Source organism: Vanacampus margaritifer, chromosome 6 (genome assembly GCF_051991255.1).
Source record: "Vanacampus margaritifer isolate UIUO_Vmar chromosome 6, RoL_Vmar_1.0, whole genome shotgun sequence".
NCBI classification, from domain to species: domain Eukaryota; kingdom Metazoa; phylum Chordata; class Actinopteri; order Syngnathiformes; family Syngnathidae; genus Vanacampus; species Vanacampus margaritifer.
This window is the reverse complement of record NC_135437.1, coordinates 12,748,970-12,771,689: the sequence shown is the minus strand read 5'-3', so window position 1 is coordinate 12,771,689 and position 22,720 is coordinate 12,748,970. Positions and strand designations below refer to the sequence as shown.

The 22,720-nt window shown below is 39.4% G+C and overlaps 2 protein-coding genes across 7 annotated transcripts in view; both read left to right on the top strand.

Annotated features, from left to right (window-relative positions):
- The window catches only part of pclob (piccolo presynaptic cytomatrix protein b), a 59,626-nt gene extending 50,092 nt beyond the window's left edge, over window positions 1-9,534 (top strand). For all 5 annotated transcript variants that reach the window (XM_077567233.1, XM_077567232.1, XM_077567230.1 and 2 more), the window contains 8 exons: window positions 480-551; window positions 616-901; window positions 2,009-2,203; window positions 3,870-4,014; window positions 4,093-4,151; window positions 5,638-5,775; window positions 6,054-6,199; window positions 7,298-9,534. In XM_077567233.1, coding sequence (XP_077423359.1) covers window positions 480-551; window positions 616-901; window positions 2,009-2,203; window positions 3,870-4,014; window positions 4,093-4,151; window positions 5,638-5,775; window positions 6,054-6,199; window positions 7,298-7,441 — 1,185 coding nt within the window. In that variant the 3' untranslated portion in view covers window positions 7,442-9,534. The remainder of the gene's footprint in view (window positions 1-479; window positions 552-615; window positions 902-2,008; window positions 2,204-3,869; window positions 4,015-4,092; window positions 4,152-5,637; window positions 5,776-6,053; window positions 6,200-7,297) is intronic.
- A 5,519-nt stretch (window positions 9,535-15,053) lies between these two features.
- The window catches only part of LOC144053366 (voltage-dependent calcium channel subunit alpha-2/delta-1), a 91,396-nt gene continuing 83,729 nt past the window's right edge, over window positions 15,054-22,720 (top strand). For both annotated transcript variants that reach the window (XM_077567756.1, XM_077567755.1), the window contains exon 1: window positions 15,054-15,358. In XM_077567756.1, the coding sequence (XP_077423882.1) occupies window positions 15,270-15,358 (89 nt within the window). In that variant the 5' untranslated portion in view covers window positions 15,054-15,269. The remainder of the gene's footprint in view (window positions 15,359-22,720) is intronic.

The following is a 22,720-nucleotide window of genomic DNA, read 5'->3' as shown; positions in this document are numbered from 1 at the left end:
TGAATGAACACATGTGAAGTTATGTACTTAAAAAAAGTGCAATAATTGAAAACATGTTTTCTATTGTAGTTTCTTCAAAATAGTCACTCTTTGCTGTGCTGATTTTTTTTGCACACTCTTGGCATTCCCTCGATGATGAAGAGTAGTCACCTGAAATGGTTTTCTAAGAGTACTGAAGGAGATTCCGAGAATGCCGAGTCTGTAAAGAAGTGATCAGAACAAAAGGTGGCTATTTAAACATATTTTCAGTTATTTCATCCTTTTTTTGTTATGTACATAACTCCACGTGTTCATTCTTAGCTTACCTTTGGTGAGAATTTACAACGTAAATAGTCATGAGACTAAAGCAAACACATTGAATGAGGTGTGTCCAAACCTTTGGCCTGTACTGTATGTGAGAAGCAATTCTGAATTATGTCCCTGACAGCCCCTCATATTTGTAAGTAAATGTGGTTATATTGATATTGTCTTGAATATAGCTGAAGAAAAAGACTCTCGAGGTGACAGTGTGGGACTACGACAGATCTTCATCCAACGACTTCCTGGGAGAAGTGAGTCAAAGCCTTTGTAGGCATACAAAGGCAGTTATTGATGTTTGTTTGTTATTGACCTCAGGTCTTGATCGACTTGTCCAACACAAGTCTGCTGGACAACACACCCCGCTGGCTGCCACTCAAGGAGCAGAGCGAGAGCATTGAGCACAGCAGAGCTCACCACGGAGTTCAGGGGCCACCCGGGTCTGGAGCCGGGCAGGAGCACGGTGCCCAAGGCCACCTGTCAGGGTCCGGGATGGGGCACGGAATGGGACAAAGGCCAGAGCATGGAGAAGGGAGCTATGATTCACCCGTTAACTCTGTAATCAAGAGCAGAAGCCATGGAATCTTCCCTGATCCTTCCAAAGGTAAGAAAATACTTGACTTACTACAGGTAACCAAGCGTTCAGGGAAGTACTGAGACCTGCAGTTGTTAATATCTGCTGGCAGTTGTACTTCATTAAAATCATACTCAAGGGTGTGGAATATTTGGATTCCCACTGACGAGGATACTCGTCAATGGCAGTGAATGAGTGAAATGTTGAAATTGTATGCACATCACTACAGAAGTCTTTTGTACGGAAGCGTGGAACTGCCAATATGGAGTAAAATATTTTGACTGGCAAATGCGAATGTATTTGCAAATACGTTTAAAGGTATTTAAACATAATAGAACGAATTTGAAAATTACGTTATGTTATGACTAAATGCTAAAAAAGCATTTGTTATCATAATGTGCGCAAGTCACTACCCTGTGGCATTATAAGAAAGAAAAAAACGCTGAATGCAAATCATGCATTGCAGACATAACAATACATCATGAAAATTACAAATAAACAATGTTTACTTACTTAATTGTATTGGTATAATGTAGAACAGATGCTAAAAATATGTATTTTTATTATATATGCGTAGAGCAATAACCCATGTCCGTTTTTACTTCTTTTTTTTATAGTGTTTAGCCTACAACTACAAGTATGTTTGAATGTACTTGCAAATAAATGAAAACACGTTTGAAAGTACTTCCAAGTGCGTTTGAACGCATTTAAATACTTTTAAACATTTTTGCAAATACGCTTGAACATATTTCCCAGTCAAAAATGTTTACTCCGCAGTTGCAGGGCCATGCTTCCGTAGTTTTGCCAGTTGAAGTTGACTGTAACGTATTTTGTGCCGACTAACCAATCAGAGGATGGAAAAGTGCTGACATCATTAATGGCCTGTGCTCTGGCCTTGTGAGGATGAATTTGAATTAAGATTGTTTATAGGAACAGTCACTTGCTAATGCTAACATTTTAAGTTACATGGGACAGCACTCATTAGTCAGAAGACCCTGGGCAGATTAAAAAGACATGACAACACAAAAAGACTGAAATCTGATTGGATAAAAACTGGATTGGAACTATAACACCCCCCACCCCCCAAAAATAAATAAATAAATCAAATACATTAAATCCACCCCACTATCACCACAGATTTGCAGATGTTGCCTTTGGAAAAGTCCCACAGCAGCCCAGGGAGCTCCAAGTCTTCCTCAGACGGTCAGCTTCGCTCACACGGGCCATCAAGGAGCCAAAGCAAAAGCAGCGTCACCCAAGCCCACCTGGAGGACGCTGGGATAGCCATCGCCGCTGCCGAGGCTGCCGTGCAACAGTCCCGCCTGCAACCAAGTAAATCCCTTCCCTACCCTTGATGCACTTCCTCTGACACGCTTCTTTCCCTTTTTCCCCCTCCCCACTTGTGCATGTAGCTAACACTAAAACCGCTACCTTAACGTTTTCACTTTTTTAAATTTATCTACAGTGAACCCTCGCCAGTTCGTGGTTTAGCATTCTTGAATTTGCAGATTTTATTTTTTTAGGAACATTTCTGTCGTTATTCACTGAAACACTTGCCTACTCACTGTTTTTTCGCTCAGGCCAAAAAAATGCCTAATATAATAATATTGCTTTTGCGTCACCTGCTGGCACCTTTGGTGTCAAGCACCTATGTTCAAGGGAGGGGTTGATCGCCATTTAGTCTGGACGTAGCTTTGTTTAATGGACATGGCCTACTTCCAATCTCGCCAGTAATCTGCAAATTTGTTTTCCCGTTAACTTCCTGCTCCATTCAAAATGAACTGACAGAGAAACTACCCCAAATTGGCAAACCTTGAAGGCAGTTAAAGCGCTCAAATTTTTCTGTCCTTTCATTTTACCACTGTTGCAAATGGAGAAAGACACTCTCTGGAAACTAGACTACCGATCGCTGGTGAAATCGAAAGTACTTTCCTGACCTTCTGCAAATAGTCCATACAGCTTTGCTGCCATCTTGTGGCATCAGTAAGTGATTGCAGATTTTTTTGTTGTTGCTTGGGCATCATTGACTCGTGGATTCTCGCTTTATTTATAATAACGGGGGTTCACTGTACACTAAAGCGTCATCCAAAAGAGATTGGGCAACGTAAATGTCATGTTAATAAAACAAGTTGATCGGATTGTTTTCCTGCATTTAACACATCTAAACAAAAACAAAAATAAGTATCTAACATATCTAACATATAAAACACCAACCTCTAATAATAACAACAACTAGTGTGCATGTGCCATTCCCGAGCATATGGTTTCTACCAAACCCTGAAACCAATGTGGCATAGCGGTTTTCAAAATCAACACAAAAAACAACAACAATGCATTTCTGTAATGTGTTCTCGAACATATGAGCATGTCGTCGCAGCTCCCCTGGCTTCTATACTGCCGTTCTTTGTGTGTGTCTTTGCATGTGTTTACCATACGAATGCACCACTAGCAAAGAGACAACACACACACACACACACACACGGGTATGGCACACAGGCTCCCCACCCTACCCGCTCCTCCCCCTAGCCTCCCACCCTCTTTATCCCGCTGCCCTCAACAATTGGCGGTCAAAGCAGGAAACAGCATCATTGCGAGCCTCATCCACCAATGAGAGCAAAGAGAGAAAGAGGGAAGGTGAGGCAACAGACAGGAACGATAACCAATATCATAATCCTAAAAAATACTAAAATGTTTTAAAACCTACTATAAACAGCTTGTAAATGTGTGAATAATTGACATGATAAATACAATTTAAATATCTCTAATAATAATAATAATACAATATTAAAATATTCCTAAAACAAAAACTGAACATTGTTATCTTTGTAAATACAGAATCGTCAACCCACTTCTTGAAATTATTCTCATGAATGAATTGTGGTGGGTGTGCCTAATATCTATCTATCTATCTATCTATCTATCTATCTATCTATCTATCTATCGATCTATCTATCTATCTATCTATCTATCTATCCATCCATCTATCTACGTATGACAGGACCAGGGCACCGGCTGGGCGATGTCTCGGGGCCGGTGGTGCTGTCCGCCCCGAGCCTGGTGGGCGACGCCTACGGGGGCGGTCTGGATGGGGGTGAGGGTGGAGGAACTGGAGTGGACAGCGCCATATTTCAAGTCCCGCGCATGTGAGAGAAACATTTTTTAAAATGTCAGTTGTGATTGACGGTGCCGAATGCTAACACTGTACGTACCGTTTGTGGCAGTGGTACGACCATTCCCAATGGGACGGACAAAACCCACATGGGAACTCCTGAGAATGAAGGCAAGTGGCAGCCAACAAACAGAGTACAGTGAATGAATGAAACATATTCATGAATTTACTTATTCACACACTTTTTGGAACTTGTCCTTTCATATTCACCGAAAAACGTATCACCTCACTGTTTTTGTGCTCAGGCCAAAGCATGTAGATGTCCTCAAACTAATAATAGTTTGTACAACTGGCACATATAGAATGATTATATGTTTCAGTGTTTCCTACAGATTTGAAATCTACTTTTTACACCTCATATCCTGCTCTGACAGTTTGCCTTGTTTTTTCCAATTCACACACGTCCTCACCACACACACACACACACACACGCACACACACGCAGAGCTACTGGTGGCTAAGTGTAGGTGACTGCAGCTCCGAAACGAGCGCACCGTATCATAATTGGCGCATGCATGCTAAAAACAAATGGTAGCATATATGCTAAAATACGGTGACAAGCGTTCTACCATGTGTTTTAAAATAGCAACTGGAGTAAAATAGTGAGTTCTGTTGTATTTTAGAATTAAGAATTTTTTTCCATTTATGTACTGCAGGTATAGTGAGGGTGTGTGTGACTTTTGGCTTAATTACACCTTATAAAAACTGTTTATTTCTTTAACTTCACTTTTATTATGTTTTTATATTTATTTTTTATATTTATTATATTTATGTAATAAATTGTGTTTTGGTACAGGCTGGAATGCTAAGGTACCACTGTAAGGTTAGATTTTCGTTTTTGCAGTGTATGTCGCCACCTGCTGGCCACTCACTGCAGAAAAAGGAGGCAGCAGCATTAGACTTTTTCTCAAACTAAGATGGACGTAGATGGCTATAGAAAGTCTACACACCCTTGTTCAAATGACAGATTTGTGATAAATATTGATTAGAGACCCGGATAAATAATTTCAAAACTTTTTCCACTTGAAATCATGACCTATAACCTTTACAACTCAATTTTAAAATATTTAATGTTTTTGAGAGAAATAAAAACAAACACCTGAGATCATGTGTTTGCATAAATGTGCACACCCTCTTGTAACTGTGAATGTGACTGAGTGTGTTTGAAATTGCGGACGCAGAAATAGACTCACTGTTGCCATACTTACAAATGAAATATGATGGCATCCACCACACATATCAACAAAGCACAGAATTTGTCTGCCTTCACCTTAGACTGGTTCTAAAATCTTTCTTTGACCAAATTATCATGGTGCGTATAAGAATTGTTAATAATTACTTCCACCTTGACTTGAACGTAATTAGTTAATTCTGAATCCAGTCACATCCCCATTTTGAGAGGTTATGCACATTTATGCAAATACATCATCTATGTTATTTATTTTCTCTGTTTAAAAGGTTCCACTTGTTTTTCAATTCAGTTTTAGGGTTTATTGTAGTTTGTACCCTGCATGCAAGAATAAATTCGGGCATTGAGTCATGTGCTGCTCACTAAATTATATGAGCAGTAGTAAATGACCACGGGCCTTTGTTTTAGGCGGGAAGACGCAAGTGATGGGTGAGATCAAGGTGGCTCTGAAGAAAGAGGTGAAGACAGACGGCGACCAGTTGGTCCTGGAAATCCTGCAGTGCAGAAACATCACTTACAAGTTCAAAAGCCCTGACCACCTGCCAGGTGGGGGGAACTGCCGCCATGTTTGTGCTTGTGGACATTAAATAATAGCTTTCAAAGGGGGTGGGTATATTTCAGGAAAGTTTCCAGTAAATTTCCATAGGAAGTTATGACTCGGATTTTGAATTTAAGTGTGTTTTGTTATACGAAGACTGCCATGCAAAATAATACAATTTAACATTTTTAGTGCAATTTTTGATCAAGTTCAAGATCCAATTTTTTTGCAACCCCATTCTCAGATGACATTTTTGTCTCTTTTGATTCCCCCCTCACACCGTCAGACCTGTACGTGAAGCTGTACGTGGTCAACGTGGCCACTCAGAAAAGGATCATCAAGAAGAAGACCAGAGTTTGCCGTCACGACCGGGAGCCTTCCTTCAACGAGACTTTCCGCTTCCCCCTCAACCCCACGGGACACTCCATACAGGTACTGTACACCCTGAAAAAAGTCACAATACACTTCATAAAGGACAGTCTTGTTGTGGCAATAAAAAGGATAGATTGTACAGAGCAGAGGAGTAAACAAGATGTTCTGACAAACACTGCACTTATACAAAACACTGACCCGCTTCATGATCAATACAATTGTTTACAATCAATGACAAAATAACCTTGGGTGATGAGCCACATGCTGCTTCACCAAGACAAATGACAAAAGAAACACCTGTTTTTTAACATCATCTTGTACATGGAAAAAAAATACACTTTGTGTTTAAAATGTAATAGTAACATAAACAACTTGTATGTTAAGTTGGCACTGAGCCACATGCTGCTTCACCAAGCCTAAGCATTATTTTCTGATCGCATTTAGCAGTCTGTTGTGGTCAATTTCAATCAATCTATTTATTTTCTATAGCGCTTGTCCTCATTTGTATTGGGCGAAGGGCAAGGCACGAGCTGAGTGCTGGGTTGACGGCAGGGGCGTAGCCAGATATTTTTCATTGGGGTGGCTAGGGAGGGGATGGGGGGCCACCACGTGCCTCCGCCATTGGTTGACGGTTTACCGTGGCATGGACAACATGCAAAAGAACTCAGTGTAAAAATAATTAAAACAGAAGAAGAATGGTGACATTTACGTATTTAAACTTAACATGGTACACCTTTCTTCTGTACTAAATTTTCTACAGTATATTCTGTTTAGAAATGAAATACATTGTGTTCAGTGGTGGGAAAAATTCAGTTTTTATTTACCGAAATATGTCAAAAAGGTCATTTTAGAGCTGTAATTTTCATACCGTGATACCGCAGTATTTTGGCTCACGATTATCATACCGTCAGAATTTAATATCGACCCATGCTAGGTTATAAGAATACATTGGGTACACTCGTTACTGGTCACCAGCTAATCGCAGGACACAGACACCTAAGGGCGATTTATCGTCTTCAAACAACCGAAGAAGCATGTTTTTGGAATGTGGAAGGAAGACATGGGAAGAACATGCAATGAGATTCAGATTCAAAGTCAGATCTCATGATTGCAAAGTAGCTATGCTAACCACAATTCACCTTCTCCATGTCCTTGCAGCTTTTCCTGGTGTCCAACGGGGGCAAGTTTGTGAAGAAGACCCTGATCGGGGAGGCCTACATCTGGCTAGACAAGGTGGACATGAGGAAGAGGGTGGTCAGCTGGCACAAGCTGCTCGTCAGCTCTGCGCCCAACAACCTCTGAGCAGATAATCCAATGATAATCATCATCATCATCATAATGTAAAAAAAAGAAAGACTACTAGCCCATATCCTTCGACATCCATGCACATCGGGGAGGTGTGATGAGCTAAGAACTGCCAACATCGACTTGGACATATGTTTACCTCATATAATGGAGATGTTGGAATGTTTTGCGAATGGAAGAGAGAATAGAAATACATTTAGGTATGACACATACAGATGTTAAATAATAGACAAAGTTTTGCCTGTTGACAATCTTGGACAGGTTACAGTATTGCCTGGTGACAGCAATGGGGAATATTTCTTTAAAAGTCCACAGTAGCCATATAGCTATTTTTTTTTTAAATAGTGCTTGTCCAAAAAAGTTGTGGGTAACTGGAGCCTATTCTATCTGACGATGGGTGGAATACACCCTGGATTGGTCGCCGGTCAATCACAGAGGACATATAGGCAAACATACATCCATTTTCTATAGGCACACACCCTGAACAAGTTGCCACTCAATCTCAGCGCACATACATTGACGTTCACACCGACTTAAAATATAGTCTTCAATAAGGCTAGCATTTATATGGAATGTGTGAAGAAGCTGGAGTACTCAACTCGAAGCCGGTACACATTCTGAAAAAAAAAACATGTTGCTGCAGGATCAAAGAACTGCTCTTATGATGTGTTACAGGTCCGACACATTTACGAGTGGGTGACGCCCCACGACAATGGTCACATGCAGTCACCATTTTGCACTGTACACATGAAGCAGTGCCGCGGGGAATGTTGCAACACTAGAAGATGACTAGTGTTCATTTATCGCGCATTAACGCCTCCCTCCCGGTCTTAGAAAGTCAAAGTTCCTCTATCTGTGTATGTGTGTATGTGTGTGCGCGTGACTCCCGGTGCAACACGGTGAACCAGCCTACTTCACTGCCTGTGACCAAAAAACACATCCTGGGCACTTAATTGCAGTGCAGGTCAACCCAACAGTATAAAAGGTCGTGATCATTTTGAAAAAATAAAATAAAACACAAAAAGCGTCAAGGTGTTTAAGCATATCAGTATATATAAAGAGGCTAAGAACAAGATGTCACTTTAAGAGCAAAAAAATAATAATAAAAAAAATATATGACGATAAAAAAGAAAGAGAATATTTGTTTTATTCTTTTCATCGTGCCATTTTCCCGCTTCTTTTGAGGTACTTCTATGCAACATGTTTTTGTTTTTTTGTAATTCAATGTCTGTGTAGAAGCATAAGGTCTAAAATAAAAAATAAAAAAAGACTGGGGAAAAAATATTTTATTTTGTAACAGATTTAAATTCTATGTATTTTTTAGGGGCGTGGAAGCTTGTGCACTTTATCGTTTTCCTCATTCATGTGTTTTAATATTTCTGCACTGGAATGAATTGAAAACGTGGCGGTAGAACGTTTAACGTGCCGTGTGTTTATGTGTGTCTATGTAGCAAATTTGAAAGAACAACAATATACTTATACATGGCGGAGTTCCACAAAAAGGCAATGCACAATCTGAACGTGCTAACATGAGGAGCAGTCTAATGTACAGCAAGTGAAAGCCTTGTTTCCATGCAAAATTCTTGCTTAATGACTGTTTCCCTGTTCGACTTTTCTTCACTGTTTGTCCTGTTGCCTGTTGATTGTGCAATTATCCATGTGGGTGAATGTGACTGACAATGTACATAAAGTGTTTATTTTCTACAGAGTGAATGTTTATTTTGTCCAAATATGAGCATGCGAGGGGGAGGGGCAAAAAGAGATATACATTAAATGTACAGTAATTAATGCGTGTCTATAGTTGTACAACACAAATGAGGGGGAGGAAAAATGTCTTCATGTTGTGGATGTTGCATGTTTGGTCCGACACATTATGTATAGATTGATCTGTATGCTGACTGTAAAGAAATATGCTTGTAAAATGGTCTTGTTTTTCCACCAAAAAAATAACAATAATGTATTGGTTTTGTGATTGTACACAGGATGTGTTTAGACATTATGCAAATTGTGCTGTAAAAAACAAAAGAACTCCCTGCCACCCCTCCACGAGTCGAAAACAATAAACATTAAGAGACTATATTACAAATGCAGAGTGGAGTTTGGGCTTTCATTTCATGAGTCATGTATTTTCAATTATGCTTCAAGGCAATACAGTAGTGACAATTCTCCCAACCCCCAAATAAATACAACAGGTTTCAGGCAAAATGCATTTTTTTAATGACCACACTTAGGTGATGCTTCAAGATTATGTTGAAATGTAAAATGTGTGTGTGTGTGTGTGTGTGCGTGTGTGTGTGTGGGGGGTCATAAAAACAATATATCACTTTTATTTATTTTCTATTCTATTAATATTTATATCTATTACTTTATATTTATTATTATATATATATTATTGTATTACTTGTTATTTTCTATTCTATTACTATTATTAATTATATATTATTTATTAGAATAAGTAAACGGCTTATTCAAGAGAAGAGAATTGTTTATGATGTCACAACTTCTTGGGCTTCATCTAGTGTGCACTTAAATTGAAAATGTAATGTTGTCCTGTAATCTAAAACATATGTAATATTGAAGAAACATCGTTTTTAATACAATGCTCACACCAAATTGTATGCAAAAATGAATAAAATAAATAAACTTTTCCAGTGTCCACTGACTATAGTTCCAACAGCTCATCTTGTGATGCCAATGTATGGCCTAGAGGGGGCGATATTACCTAAGAGAGTAGATCATAAACTGAGGCTGCATGGGCTTCCATCATTTATACTGATTGTCTCATGATGGCTCAATCTTAAGGGGTCCCTGAAGAAGTCATCAAGAAATTAAATTCTATATTAAAGGTTGTTATGCGGCCAGACCGCTTAGATGGTACTCACATTATAGTCAGCCAATGGGAGCATTTGATATATGGAGCATAGAAAGTCAGTCCATTAAAGTGGCAGTTTAGTTGTGACACTGCAAATGAATATAGCCATTAATTTGCGGGTTTATGTTTTGTTTTATTTTTCACACTGTCTACCAGTGTTGCACTGCATATTCATTGAACGTTCAAACTGCATGGTCACAGTGGCTTCAACTTTCCAGTATTATTGTACATTTGTTAAGTACAGTTCAATTGTATTTACCTCTTCAGTACAGAGGTGCCTTGAGATATGAGTGCCTTGAGTTCTTTTTGTGTGTGTTTTTTAAACACAAGTCTTCACTTGGCCATTTTTGGTCACATGGTCTTGTGATACAAGCAGAGATCTGAGATACAAAAGCATCTCAGATTCCCACCACTTGATGGCGATAGCAAATGTCATTCACTATCCGGGGCCCTCAATTGACATTGCTTTCCTTGCATTAGAAGGACCATAACAGTTAGGGGTGCTAATTTGCTATTAAGTTATTTATTTATGTATTTAATTTTTAGTTATTTTTAGTTACTTGGAGGCAAGTATTTAATTTAATTATTTATTTATTTATTTTTTATGTTTGAGAACCAATGCGGTACATTGATTGACCAGTGTTGTTCAGCAGCATGGTATTGAAGTGCTACCTACATGAGCGAAAATGCAATGTGCGGGCACCACCACACTACTGGCAAAGTGTAAATTTGCTGCTTGGTGATGAAGCGCTGCCTCCATAAATGAAAATACATTCCACTTTCTTTGAAAGAGATTCCTTGTTGCAAGTCACCTTAAAAAACGCTTTCCCCAGCAATGGCTCCTCAAAACAGCTTGATTTCACGACTTCAAAAACAAGTGTGAAAATGTGCTGTACTCTTTTATTCTTGGAGTATTTTGACAAAACAAAGCTTTTAAATACTTGACTAATTTCACCATTTTCAGCTTTAAAAAGTAAATATTTTGTCTATAATTAATTTGATAACTTCATTCATTTACATGTACAATTAATACCTTTTAAAACACATTTTGCCACTTGCTGTCGACTGAAAATGACATCACGTGTGCAGAAGGATCAATTAAAGACCAATCATGGCTCAGCTTGACAACGTCACATGACCAAACCCAGAAAAAAGGTGAGCCATGATTGGTCGCACCTGTGATGCCATTCTCAGTTGACAGCAAGTGGCAAAATATTTTTTTAAGGTATTAAATTGTACAGAAAAAATATGAAATAAATTTTAGACGGAATATAAAATTTGTATTGCTGAAAATGGCTAAATGAAGTCATGTAACCCTTTAAAACACATTGGAGCTGTTTTAAAGTCTGAAAAATGCCAAATATGCCTCCTTTAAATGCAACAATCCCATGCAAAGCTGTGGAGTGATTACCATGATCACACATTTGTGAGTTCCTCCAGATTTTAGGAGCTGCATTGTCAAATCCTCGTTGCTTTCGAAATAAAAGGTGTTGCTGGGATGAGTCTGACACCTATTATTCAGGATGTAGTGACATGTTTCCTTGTTAATGAGAAAAAAAAAGTAATGAATATCTGCCGAGGGAGCCTGTCTTCACTTTTTCCTCACTATTGTATCCTTGCACTCGCTAACCTCTCTCCAGAAGCGACCGATCGTTCTTGTCTTCACTCTCCTCCTCCCGGTGCACTCTGGGAGAAAAACAAGTATGCCTGAAAATGTATCTCGGCAGAATGTGGAGAGCAGATGAGATGGTGAGATGAATGCAACAGTGTTTGGCGAGAGGGGAGAGACAAAGCGGAAAGAAGAGGGAAGGGGGAACGAGAAGAGGAGGAGGGTGAGAGGACACGAGAGATGGTGCGTGGTTGCCAGGCAACGATTGATAACCAAGTCCCTGGGCATCCTGCCTGTGCTGCCACGCTCCCCACCTACAGGGCTGCATTACACGCACGCACACTGTTCAATTTCCCCCAATCAAAATGCTGATGTTTGTCTAATACAAAAGGAGTAAACAGAAACTATTCAGTTAGAATAACGTGATGCAGATCAACTGAGAATTTAACAGGAAACATGGATGGATGACAAGTAATGGCCGCAAACTTGATTGCTCGTGCAAACAGATGTGGAAAGTGATCTACTAACCTGAACGGGCACAATTTTATTTGCAGCTCATTTTGTGCATTTTAGGAAGAGAAGCGTGCTCAATGTGATTTATCAAACCTGACTCAAATTCCAGTGAGTGAATTTGTGCATCTGAAAAGCAACCGTAAAGAAGGAATGAGATGTCAAGTCATGTTGTCTATTCAGCAATGACATTTTGGAGTATCTGAATGATCTAAAAGGTGACTGGAGGCAGCCACAAGATGAAGTCATACGAGATCAGTCATGGCAAGACCACTTTCAACTCTGCTTTTCCTTGCATCTGAGTCATTTCAGCGCGCTAAAATTGTGACGCGTGATGTTGGCCTCCGCCAGAGCAGTTTTGTGCCATCCCAAATCTGACACGCAATGTTACACAGGATATGCACTTTCTTCAGAGCGAAAGATTTATGTCAGTCAGTAATATGTTTGGCCTTTTCCACTAACACTTCCAATTCCATCACTTCCATCTTCATTTTATGTTTGCGGTGCTTTCCCAAATGTTCCATAGCGAAAAACATCAGCTCTACCTAAAGAGCAAAAGTCTCTTAAATATGGCAGTTTCCACCACTTTTACACCTATATTGCCAACAACAATCTGTGCAATCTGTTAGAGTGAGAGAATACTCAATTAGAGACCCACTACTTGGAGTTTGAGTAAATTAGACCCATTATGCCTATTGTGTGGCAATACAGCACTTAAAACTAAATGGCTACAATTACGTAATCATATCACAACATAATGTAATAACGGATGTAACTGATGTAACGTTCTAAAACTACCATACAAAATATATTAGTGGAGCACAAAGCAAAACTAATGTAGGCTTCCTTCTGTCACTGTTTTGTGAAGACAAAAACTGGACACAAATGCAAAGAAGCAGCATGATTATATATAGGTAAAAAAAAAGAATAATAATAAACTCAAAACTACAGGAAAAATAACATGACTTGATCAATGGTGTTTATTTTGAAAATTTTGAAATTGATCACCCAACAGCAGCGTCAACATGAACTGACAAACATTGAAGGAAACCAGGGGAACTAAATAGAAAACTGACAAGACAACGAGGCACACCTGGACGAGTAACTGGAAGGAGCTGATTGATTGACACAAGGAACAACAAACCATAAGAGATAAAGTGAAAAACACACAGAGAAAACACAAAACAAAACTAAATGTAGTCAAAACAAAGTCAACAAAACATAGATTATGATACTTAGGCCCCGTCCACACGAAAGCCAGTTTCAATGTATCCTCACAAGTTTCTTACCGTTTAAGCCGTTCGTCCACACGATGGCGCGGTTTCGGAGCTTGAAAGCAATCACTTTTGGAACCGGGCTCCAGAGTGGAAAGATTTCAAAACGCGTCCGTCTGGACACCATATGCAGGATACTCCTCCAGCGAATGGTCGCAGCTGGATGACGACGCATTGTCGCAGATTGATGACGTATGCGCCAATTCTCGCGTGACTGCGCGCGGACCGTCAGTCTGTCAACAACAATGGCGGATAGCCGTGTCGTAGTCGTTTTGCGCAGCCTCCTTAGCTTGCTTATGCTTTTGCAGCAAAATATTTTGCTTCTTTATTTCCACGTTCAACAAGCAGTGTTGTACGTGAATTACTCGCCATTGTGAATTCTCCTGTGTTTGTCTTTTTCATGTTGTTTTGATACATGCAAAGCCATGTTTGTTCTGTAGATTGCAATAAAAAAATAATAATAATAAAGTGTCCATCTTCTTCGCTGATTCTTCTTCTACACTTTCCGTTAACTCCCTGTGGCTGCGCTACAGCGCCTCTCCAGACTTACATTACATTTGATCTTCTTTTGGACACACGCAAGTCTTGAAACGCTTTCTATGTGTACGAGATTTGTTTGAGGAACGAAGCTGGCTTTGCTTCCGTCTGGACGGGGCCTTAAAGAGCAAAATTCGAAATTTGGTCACCAGGTATTAATTAGTGTAGCATGAGTCTAGTGATTAGCTTGTCTTCCTCACAGTGTTGCTGAGCATGTCGTCCCATGTGCTTGTGTGGGTTGTCTTCAGGCATGCTCCAGTTTCCTCCCATATTCCAAAAACAGTCGTGATTAATTTAATTGACGACGCTCAGTTTTCCTTAGGTGTGAATATGAGTGTGAATTCTTATTTGTCTACTATATATGTTCCCTGCGACTGGCTGACAATCAGTTCAGGGTGCACTCAACCAAAAGTCAGCTGGGATAGGCTCCAGCTCACCCGCAACCCAGATGAGTATAGAAAATGAATTGATGGTACTAATTTGATTTCATCAACTGCGGCAGGAGATTTCCTGCACTTTGAGATTTGCTCAGTGGATCGTATGCATGAAATCAATTCTGTCACCCGAGCAATGATTACTCCCAGGCGGTATTCACATTTTCATCTTGTCAGTCAAGGGATTTGAGGCATTGGAGCCATTATTTTAAATAATTTGCTACGTAAAGTAAGGTTAATGTCATACATTTCACTTATCATTGGTCCAAATAAATACATTAATCAGGATATACTAGATAGATAGAGACAGACAGACAGAGAGAGAGAGAGAGAGAGAGAGAGAGAGAGAGAGAGAGAGAGAGATTGCCGTTGATCCATTGGGTGGAGGAGGAGCTCTGGCGCTACCTGTCCTGTCGGTGCCGTCTGTTGTCGCTCTGATGAGATTAGAAGCTTTAAAGCTCTCCAGCAGCGAACAGTGAGGCGGCACCGAGAGGGAGACGGAGCGTCACGCCGCCGCTTTCGCTCATTCATCGGCGGTGGGGAGCGCCACATTCACCCCATACCCTCCCGCCTCACACACCGCTTTCCAATGGATACCTGCAGGGCGCACGCCTGGGTGTTCCAGATCCTGCTCCTCCTGAGCGCCTCTCTGGCTTCCCAGTTCCCCTCCCAGCTCATGTAAGTATTTAATCCCATTGATCCGCTCTCGCTTTCTTTTTGTCTTCTCTTGTCCTGTCTTCAAGGGGCCCCTCCCGCGAGCACGCTCTTGATTTGTTCTTATGAGGCGCTCGCGTGCGTGGCGTGGGTTGTCTGTCTGTGCAATCAATATGCGCGCGTGGGCTGGGAGGATGTCACCTACCTTTTGTGTGCGTGCGCGTGTTTTCTATTGTCATCTTCTACATCATCATCATCAAGTTGCTCTTCAACTTCTTTGTCCTGCAGGTCAACTTAGTGGGACTGTGTCCACTGGACACACACTTGTATTGAATATGAGATGATATTATGATGTGATTATGGATATATACAGTGTTTTCTTACTATATGCATAAAGTATAATAACAGCATAATAACAGCATTATTATTCATCTGTAGCCTATATTGTCTTATTATATTATGCAATCCTTTATGTGATTTAAAAACTATTAATAATAACATTAAAGATAACAAAAACAACAGCAATAATAATAATAATAATAATAATAATAATGATTCTACTACTACTACTACTACTACTACTACTACTACTACTACTACTAATAATAATAATAACAACACATAATTAATTCATTACCTTGTTACTGTTTGAATGTAATTAATTGTGTTCAGTGTTTTATGTGTTTATAGTTATAGCTTGTGAGTTTGTTGCCAATAAAACACTTGACTTTTTCACAGGTGAGACAACTTTAGATTGCATAACTGCTACCATATGTTCTCACGGAATGGCGTCCTAAATTAATTTGATGCAGGGAATATTGCACATGTATAAAATATTAGGAGGGAGGTGTTTATTAGGTAGGAGCTTTTTAAAATGTAATAATAATAAATGCCTTTTTTTTTTTTAATTATTCAATCTGATGTTTACGCGGAAACTTTTACAAGGTGCAATGTCCTCTGATAGGGGTAAGGCATATTGGCCTAAGGATTTGTTTATTTTTGATATTTTTAATCATTCAAACTGAACAAATAACCCTTGTTACACATCTCACACTCTATTAGGGGTATGGAAAGTAAAAATAGGACTGATGTTAAAGTGAGCAGTTTTATATGAGTACCAACACCTCCCCCTTTAATGGGGGAATGACGTTTATCAGAAGGGAGTGCATATCTTGAATCATTTCTAAGTAATGTTGAAGAGAACAAATATTTAATCAACGCCAAGTTATAGGTGTACAGTATTTATTATAAAGGAGGACTTTATTTATGAAAAATATGTCAATATTGTGGGAGAGGGGTTTATTCTTTGCGAAAAGCCTAAAGCCTAATCAAAAATTACCAATATGTAAATATTTGTAAAGGATAATCACTGCTGCCATTTCAAACACTCATGTCAAGCCTACCAGGAGCCATGATAACCTATTCTGGGATGTTAGACTTTATACTGAACATTCACACTGTTTAGAATTTTTTTGGAGTGGGTGGTCCTGTCTCATGCAAATGAGCCACTGCCCTCATCTCCTCTACTGCAAGGTGTGCTAAAGCAAGAAAAAAGGGTTAGCTAAAAAAAAAAAAAACAATTAAACTGCAATGTGCATTCAAGATTTTCGGAGGCTCCTTCCCAGATGGGGTAAAGGAGTGAAACGTGAGCATTTGAGAGGGAGAAAAACCTTAGACATGTTGCTCGTATCTGACCTCCGTCTCACTGTTGTTGTTCTCTTTTGGTGTGGCTATGTCCTACAGTAAAATAAAGAAGTGGAGACAACTAAAAGTCTGACATCAACTATATTTGAGAGACGCTACATTAAATTTTGCAGCCCAATGTTACCGACTGCTGGCAGAAACTAATGGGCCATAAAAGTGGAAGTGACATAACTAATAAATCAATTGTAACACAATGCATTTAACATACAATAATGATAATGGCATTTCAAATACATTGTAACAAATTGACTGTAGAATCGACAAGAAATAACTGGCAAAAAAGTTCCCAGCTATTTCTTATGAAATCTCATTTAATTACTGTGAAAATCTATTACAGTATATTACTGTATTTTTACAACTATTTACTGTATATAAATTACAATTACTTATTGCAATTACAATTTTTTTTAGGAACACAGTACTCACTGTAATCTAGTTTACAACTGTTTCTTGTATTATAATTTACAGGAATTTTAAAGTTGCCAGTAAAAATTCAATTAATTCAATTAATAAATAAAAATGGAGTTGCCTAACGCCGTTAGTTTAAACAAGATACCCAACACTGCTAGTTATTCAAAATGGCAGCCAATATTGAGTAACACTACACACATTACTTAGTAACCGGTTACTGACATCACTGGCAAACCTCCATTGTTGAGAATCCATACATTGCCTTTTATATCTGCAAATGTATTAACTATGTCTCTGACAAGTATTAAGCCGTAAATGCGAGTATGTTTTAATAACTACAGCTCGATTTTTCCAAGTCTCCGATCCATTTATCACTATGACGGCGGCAAGCAATCCCCCCGCCCGTTTCCGCGCACATTCCGATGAGATGCAAATAGCTCATTTAGCCACACAAGATGAAGCTAAATAAATTAAAATAAGGTGCTCGCAAGCCTCAGTTCATCCATCATTAGATTTACCTTGAAAGAATAAATGGGAAGGGTGAAGGAGCTGGTGGTGGTACTGGAGCGGCAACAGCAGCTTATTGTTGTAGTTTATTTGCTCAGAGGTTTGTTTTTGTTTTTTTTAGCTATTCATGAGGTTAAGTGTGAAATACAATCAAAATGACACCAACAAACAAACCTAACATGGACGAATGGACACTGCAATTAATTCCGTTCTTGCAGAATTATTCATCGTTTCTCTGTTGAATGTTGAACAGCAAGAGGTGCTTCATGCATTTTTATCTGGTAAAAATACTTTTTTTTTTCTAAGACAAGACAGAAAACAACATTTTCATCCACTGCCGTGATTGGTCAAAACAAACGTGCCGCATCGTCCCATCAGAGTATTGGACAGAATGTCCCACCTTTCCTGAGAAAACCGTGGAGCAGTCCCAGATTTTATTGTGAAGAACTCCCTTGAGTGGATCACAATTATCAATCTGGCTAATGCCAAGTTATGCAATCATTGCCTAAGTAGAGTTTAATTGTATTTAACTTTTAAGTGTAGTACATTTCTTTGTACTCCTTACGAACAGTCGGTTTTTCAACATTTATTTAGGTACAATGTAACCTTTAAGTGTAATACATTTTAATTGAATCATTATTCAGGCCATTTTATTTTCCTTATATATAAGCACAGTTGTAATGTTAAAACTAACCAGAATTGTAGGCAAATTCCAGGGTGTGTACAAAACCAAACTCCTTCTATGAAAAGCAGGTATCCCCGACAGATGGGCGACGCTAAATTGAAAAGATTTTTTGGCTACGCCATTTGATGTGGGTTAGCATGGAGTCAACGTTTGATGGTGAGGGCCACCCTTCATTGGCCAGCTCATTATTCCCTCCAAAGTGATGCTGGTATCACAACATCTGTCCCTTGCTTGTTTTGCATTGTTTCCTCCTGTTTGCCCTCATTTGCTGTTCCTGTGTTGGGAAAAACAACAACAATGTGTCTGACCCATTTGCCTTTAGTGTGCCTGTGTTTAATTGTGTGCTGCTGTTGTACCAGGGGCCGGACTAATCAAAACACAGCAAGCCGAGCTGAAAAAATACTGCTCACCGCAGCTTTATTATTTACTTTATTATTAGCAATTATTTTCATACTTTTAATGCATTTCTGAATACTTTTTAATCAGCTACATGCTGCATTTACACAAGTATCCCTGTTTCATCAAATAAAAAGCGATACAATGATGCTGTTATTCACACATTACTAAAATGTCCCATTAGTGCTATTGGTTGCAATCAGCTGCAGCTAACCCCTAGCTGACCCGTGCACAATGAAAGACTGGCCACAAGGTTTTGTGAGATCCAATAAAGAGTGTGTATTAACAATTCTGCTGCTGGAGTGCGGCCTTGCAGGGTTTTTTTTTACGAGCGCATGCAGTAGCTCAATGCTTATGTCGCTTTAAATGAATACAATTGGAACTTCTCGGGTCAAAACAAGCAATGGTCAAATAGTTCAGATTTGGAAACGTTATAAACAGAAGAAGTAGTAAGCACGTCTGCCCCACAATTGAGGGTTGGAGTGGTTCTGGGTTCAATTGGCTGGCTGGCAACAATAGGGTATAACCCGCCTCTTGCCCAAAGTCAGCTGGGAGAGGCTCCACCCCATTGGTGACCCTTTTGCGGACAAGCGCTATAGGAAAAGAAAACTCAACACTGGATAGCCAGAGCTGAGATTTGAACCCTCACCCCGAGATTGCACCGCATGTGTGTGCGTTGCAGATCCGCTCCTGTAGCGGAGCCAATTCGTTTCCATTCTATCAGCTTCTTCAAATTACACCGGCTGCGTATGCGCTGCGGATCGACTGCGGACCAGCTCCGTCGTGCCGAAGCCCGCCGGACGAATAGACCTATTTTCTATTTTTTGCCGGACGACGCATCCCATCCGTTGGCATCCGTCAAATGGCAAAGTAGCACAGAACATATCGAGCGGAACAGGAAGACTGGCGTAGTTTCAAAATAAAAAATTCCGGTTACTTTTCAGAATAAAACACTCGCCAGATCCTATTTCGCAATCATGTCAGCAAACGGCATAATTTTATATATTTATACTTACATGTGTATACTCTAGCTCAGAAAACAACAACAAAGAGATTAATTAGGTAAACTGTAGGCTTTCAGCATAGTATTAGAAAAAAATTCTAGCAAACCTTATGGAATCAGTAAATGTATTGTAATGTATTCTGCATTTCTGTTGAGCACAGACTGTTTGTGTGTTTGTCGTTTTCAATGCCTCATTATCGCGCTCGATCACACGAGACACGGCGGGAAGTTGTCAGCGACGGAGCTGCTGGAACTCAGCTGTGCGCAGCCAGTGAGTTTTGTCCATAAAATTGACGTGTCCGGAGCACGCAGTCAAAGCGGGGTGAATCTCCTAACTGTTATGGTAGAACTGTTAACTACTAGTCCACTATGCTGCTAAATTAACTTCTGTAAAACTGGGGGGAAAACAATAAAATGAGCAAGTAGGTGTGTATTTTAAACAAATATAAAGCAATTCAATTTAGCTTAATGCTAGCAATTATAGCAAAGCACCATAGACAGGCTAAAGACTAGCATCAGTGTCTCGGTGTTATAAACCTTTAAGCGATGGATATTTGAACACAGACAGTGGAGAACATGCAGACAGACAATAATACTCAGAGGCATATATTCTTTATCCTCTGCGAAAAACGTATGACATTACAGCAGCTTAATGAGTCACTTAGTTGTGAGCGTCTTTATGTATCCATGTCTGGATTATACTGGCCCCAGGTGGCCAAGGAGCACGCACACAACGGAAGGAGCTGCACAGTCACAATGATGCACAAACTGTTCCGTTTTTTAACATACTATTTTACGATGTTAATACAAATACAATATTATAGAGTGGTATTTTTGGTATTCAAAAACACATTACAATTATTTGTTTTGTTTTTAGATTAATGGCATTTACTTTCATTTTGATGGCTAATGATTTGATGAGTGTATTGAGCTTCAAACTAATTAAATTCTTATCTCCTTGCACCACTGTTTAACTTTTTTGCGTGCAAAAATGTCCTCACAATTTAGTCTCGCCTGACGTCTTGATCACACTGATCAATTTGATAAGATGCAGCAGGATAGTAGTCAAGCGGGATGTTGGAAATACATGATTTAAGGGAGCAAGGTTATTAATAGCACACTGGAGAGCTCACCACTTCCTTGCAAATATCAAGTGTGTAACACAGAGCTGACTTCACTGTATAGCTTTTGCAGTCCAAGAAATCCTCATTCCATTCCACATTAACATACAAACTGGGAATATGACTAATTGTGCTGCTCTCAGATGCTAATTTGACATCCATAATCAACACACTTGGGAGGATAAAAAAGAACTGCACGGGTAGGAATAATTTGATTAAATCAGGGAATCCTAAAAATATGCCACAGCTGCAATGAAATCTTGCTGTGAAACTGTACTTACAGCACTTGAAGGCCTCAAAATGGTCACAATGTGTGTGGGGGGAAAACATTACATTGCTTTGACATTTATAGCTGCAAAGTATATTACCTTTACTTACAGCCATTTTCCAAATGCGATCGCCTTTGAAAAGGGTCATATTATGTAAAATTGACTTTTTAGTGGCTTGTATACAAAAAGCTCTGTCTGGAGTGTCTGGACCACCCAACAAATATGAAATTAACCAACAGTGTGAGCAAACCGTTATGTATTTTCACAGATTGCGATGTCATATGTCATCTAATTTACATAATACCAGACCAACATGAAGTCATGTCGAGTGTCCAGTACATTTTAAGCATAGTCATAGTCAAGCATAGCATAGTCATCGATCTGATTTGCATATTAGCCACTTTTTTGTTTGGTATAATTTCCTTTTTCTGACTCAACCCTCAAATCCAATTTTAATAATCATCGACTATCACAATTTGGCAAAATTCAGACAGTTTCTGGTCATATGTCAACTGTGTCTTATGGGCTGAAATCGTTTTGTTCCAGAAAATGCTCCTAGAGTAAAAGTGTTACAGCACTCATAGCAGTCTGTGTAAACCGTCTGTTTTGCATTACTGTCCAGTGTCTACATTATGGTTATCTGCATTTCTATTGGGAAGTTTTAAATTTGGGTTTTAATGTGCAGTCACCAGCCAGGTCCTCGCAGTCTTTCTGTCCTAGTCAGCATATAAAATGGAATTAAATAGTAGGCATTGCACATTGTGCTGTGGCTGCACATTTACAGAACAGAATATACATTTTTTGTTCATAAAGCAGGCCATTCTGCTCAGTCTGCAGTGCTTGTCCATAACCATCTGGCTTTGGGAATTAAAGGCAAGCAGCTGCTTTGCACTGCAATTTGTTCCCAATAGGCAAGCTTTTTTTTTCTTCTCCTAAACAATTTCACTTTGTGCTTCCCCTGCTGCTGTCCAAATGATCTCATCATTCTTACCATCGGTGCTCTGAATATTCTCCACATATCGTGAACCGTCTTCTGTGAAAAAATGTCTCTTCTGGCTTCTTGGTATTCTTGTATACTTTGCAGTCTGTTCAGCTCCATGGAGTCAAACTGATATATTGTTCGTACACAACGGCCATTACACTCACTAGAAAATATCCTGTGGGTGAGCATATTGGTTTTTCCATACTTACTCTGCCGTGTGTGGTGTGACGTGCATTCGGGTTGTAGCCCGGCAATGCAAGTACTAATACAAATGTTCAGGAAGCAGAGCATTTGCACAACATATCATT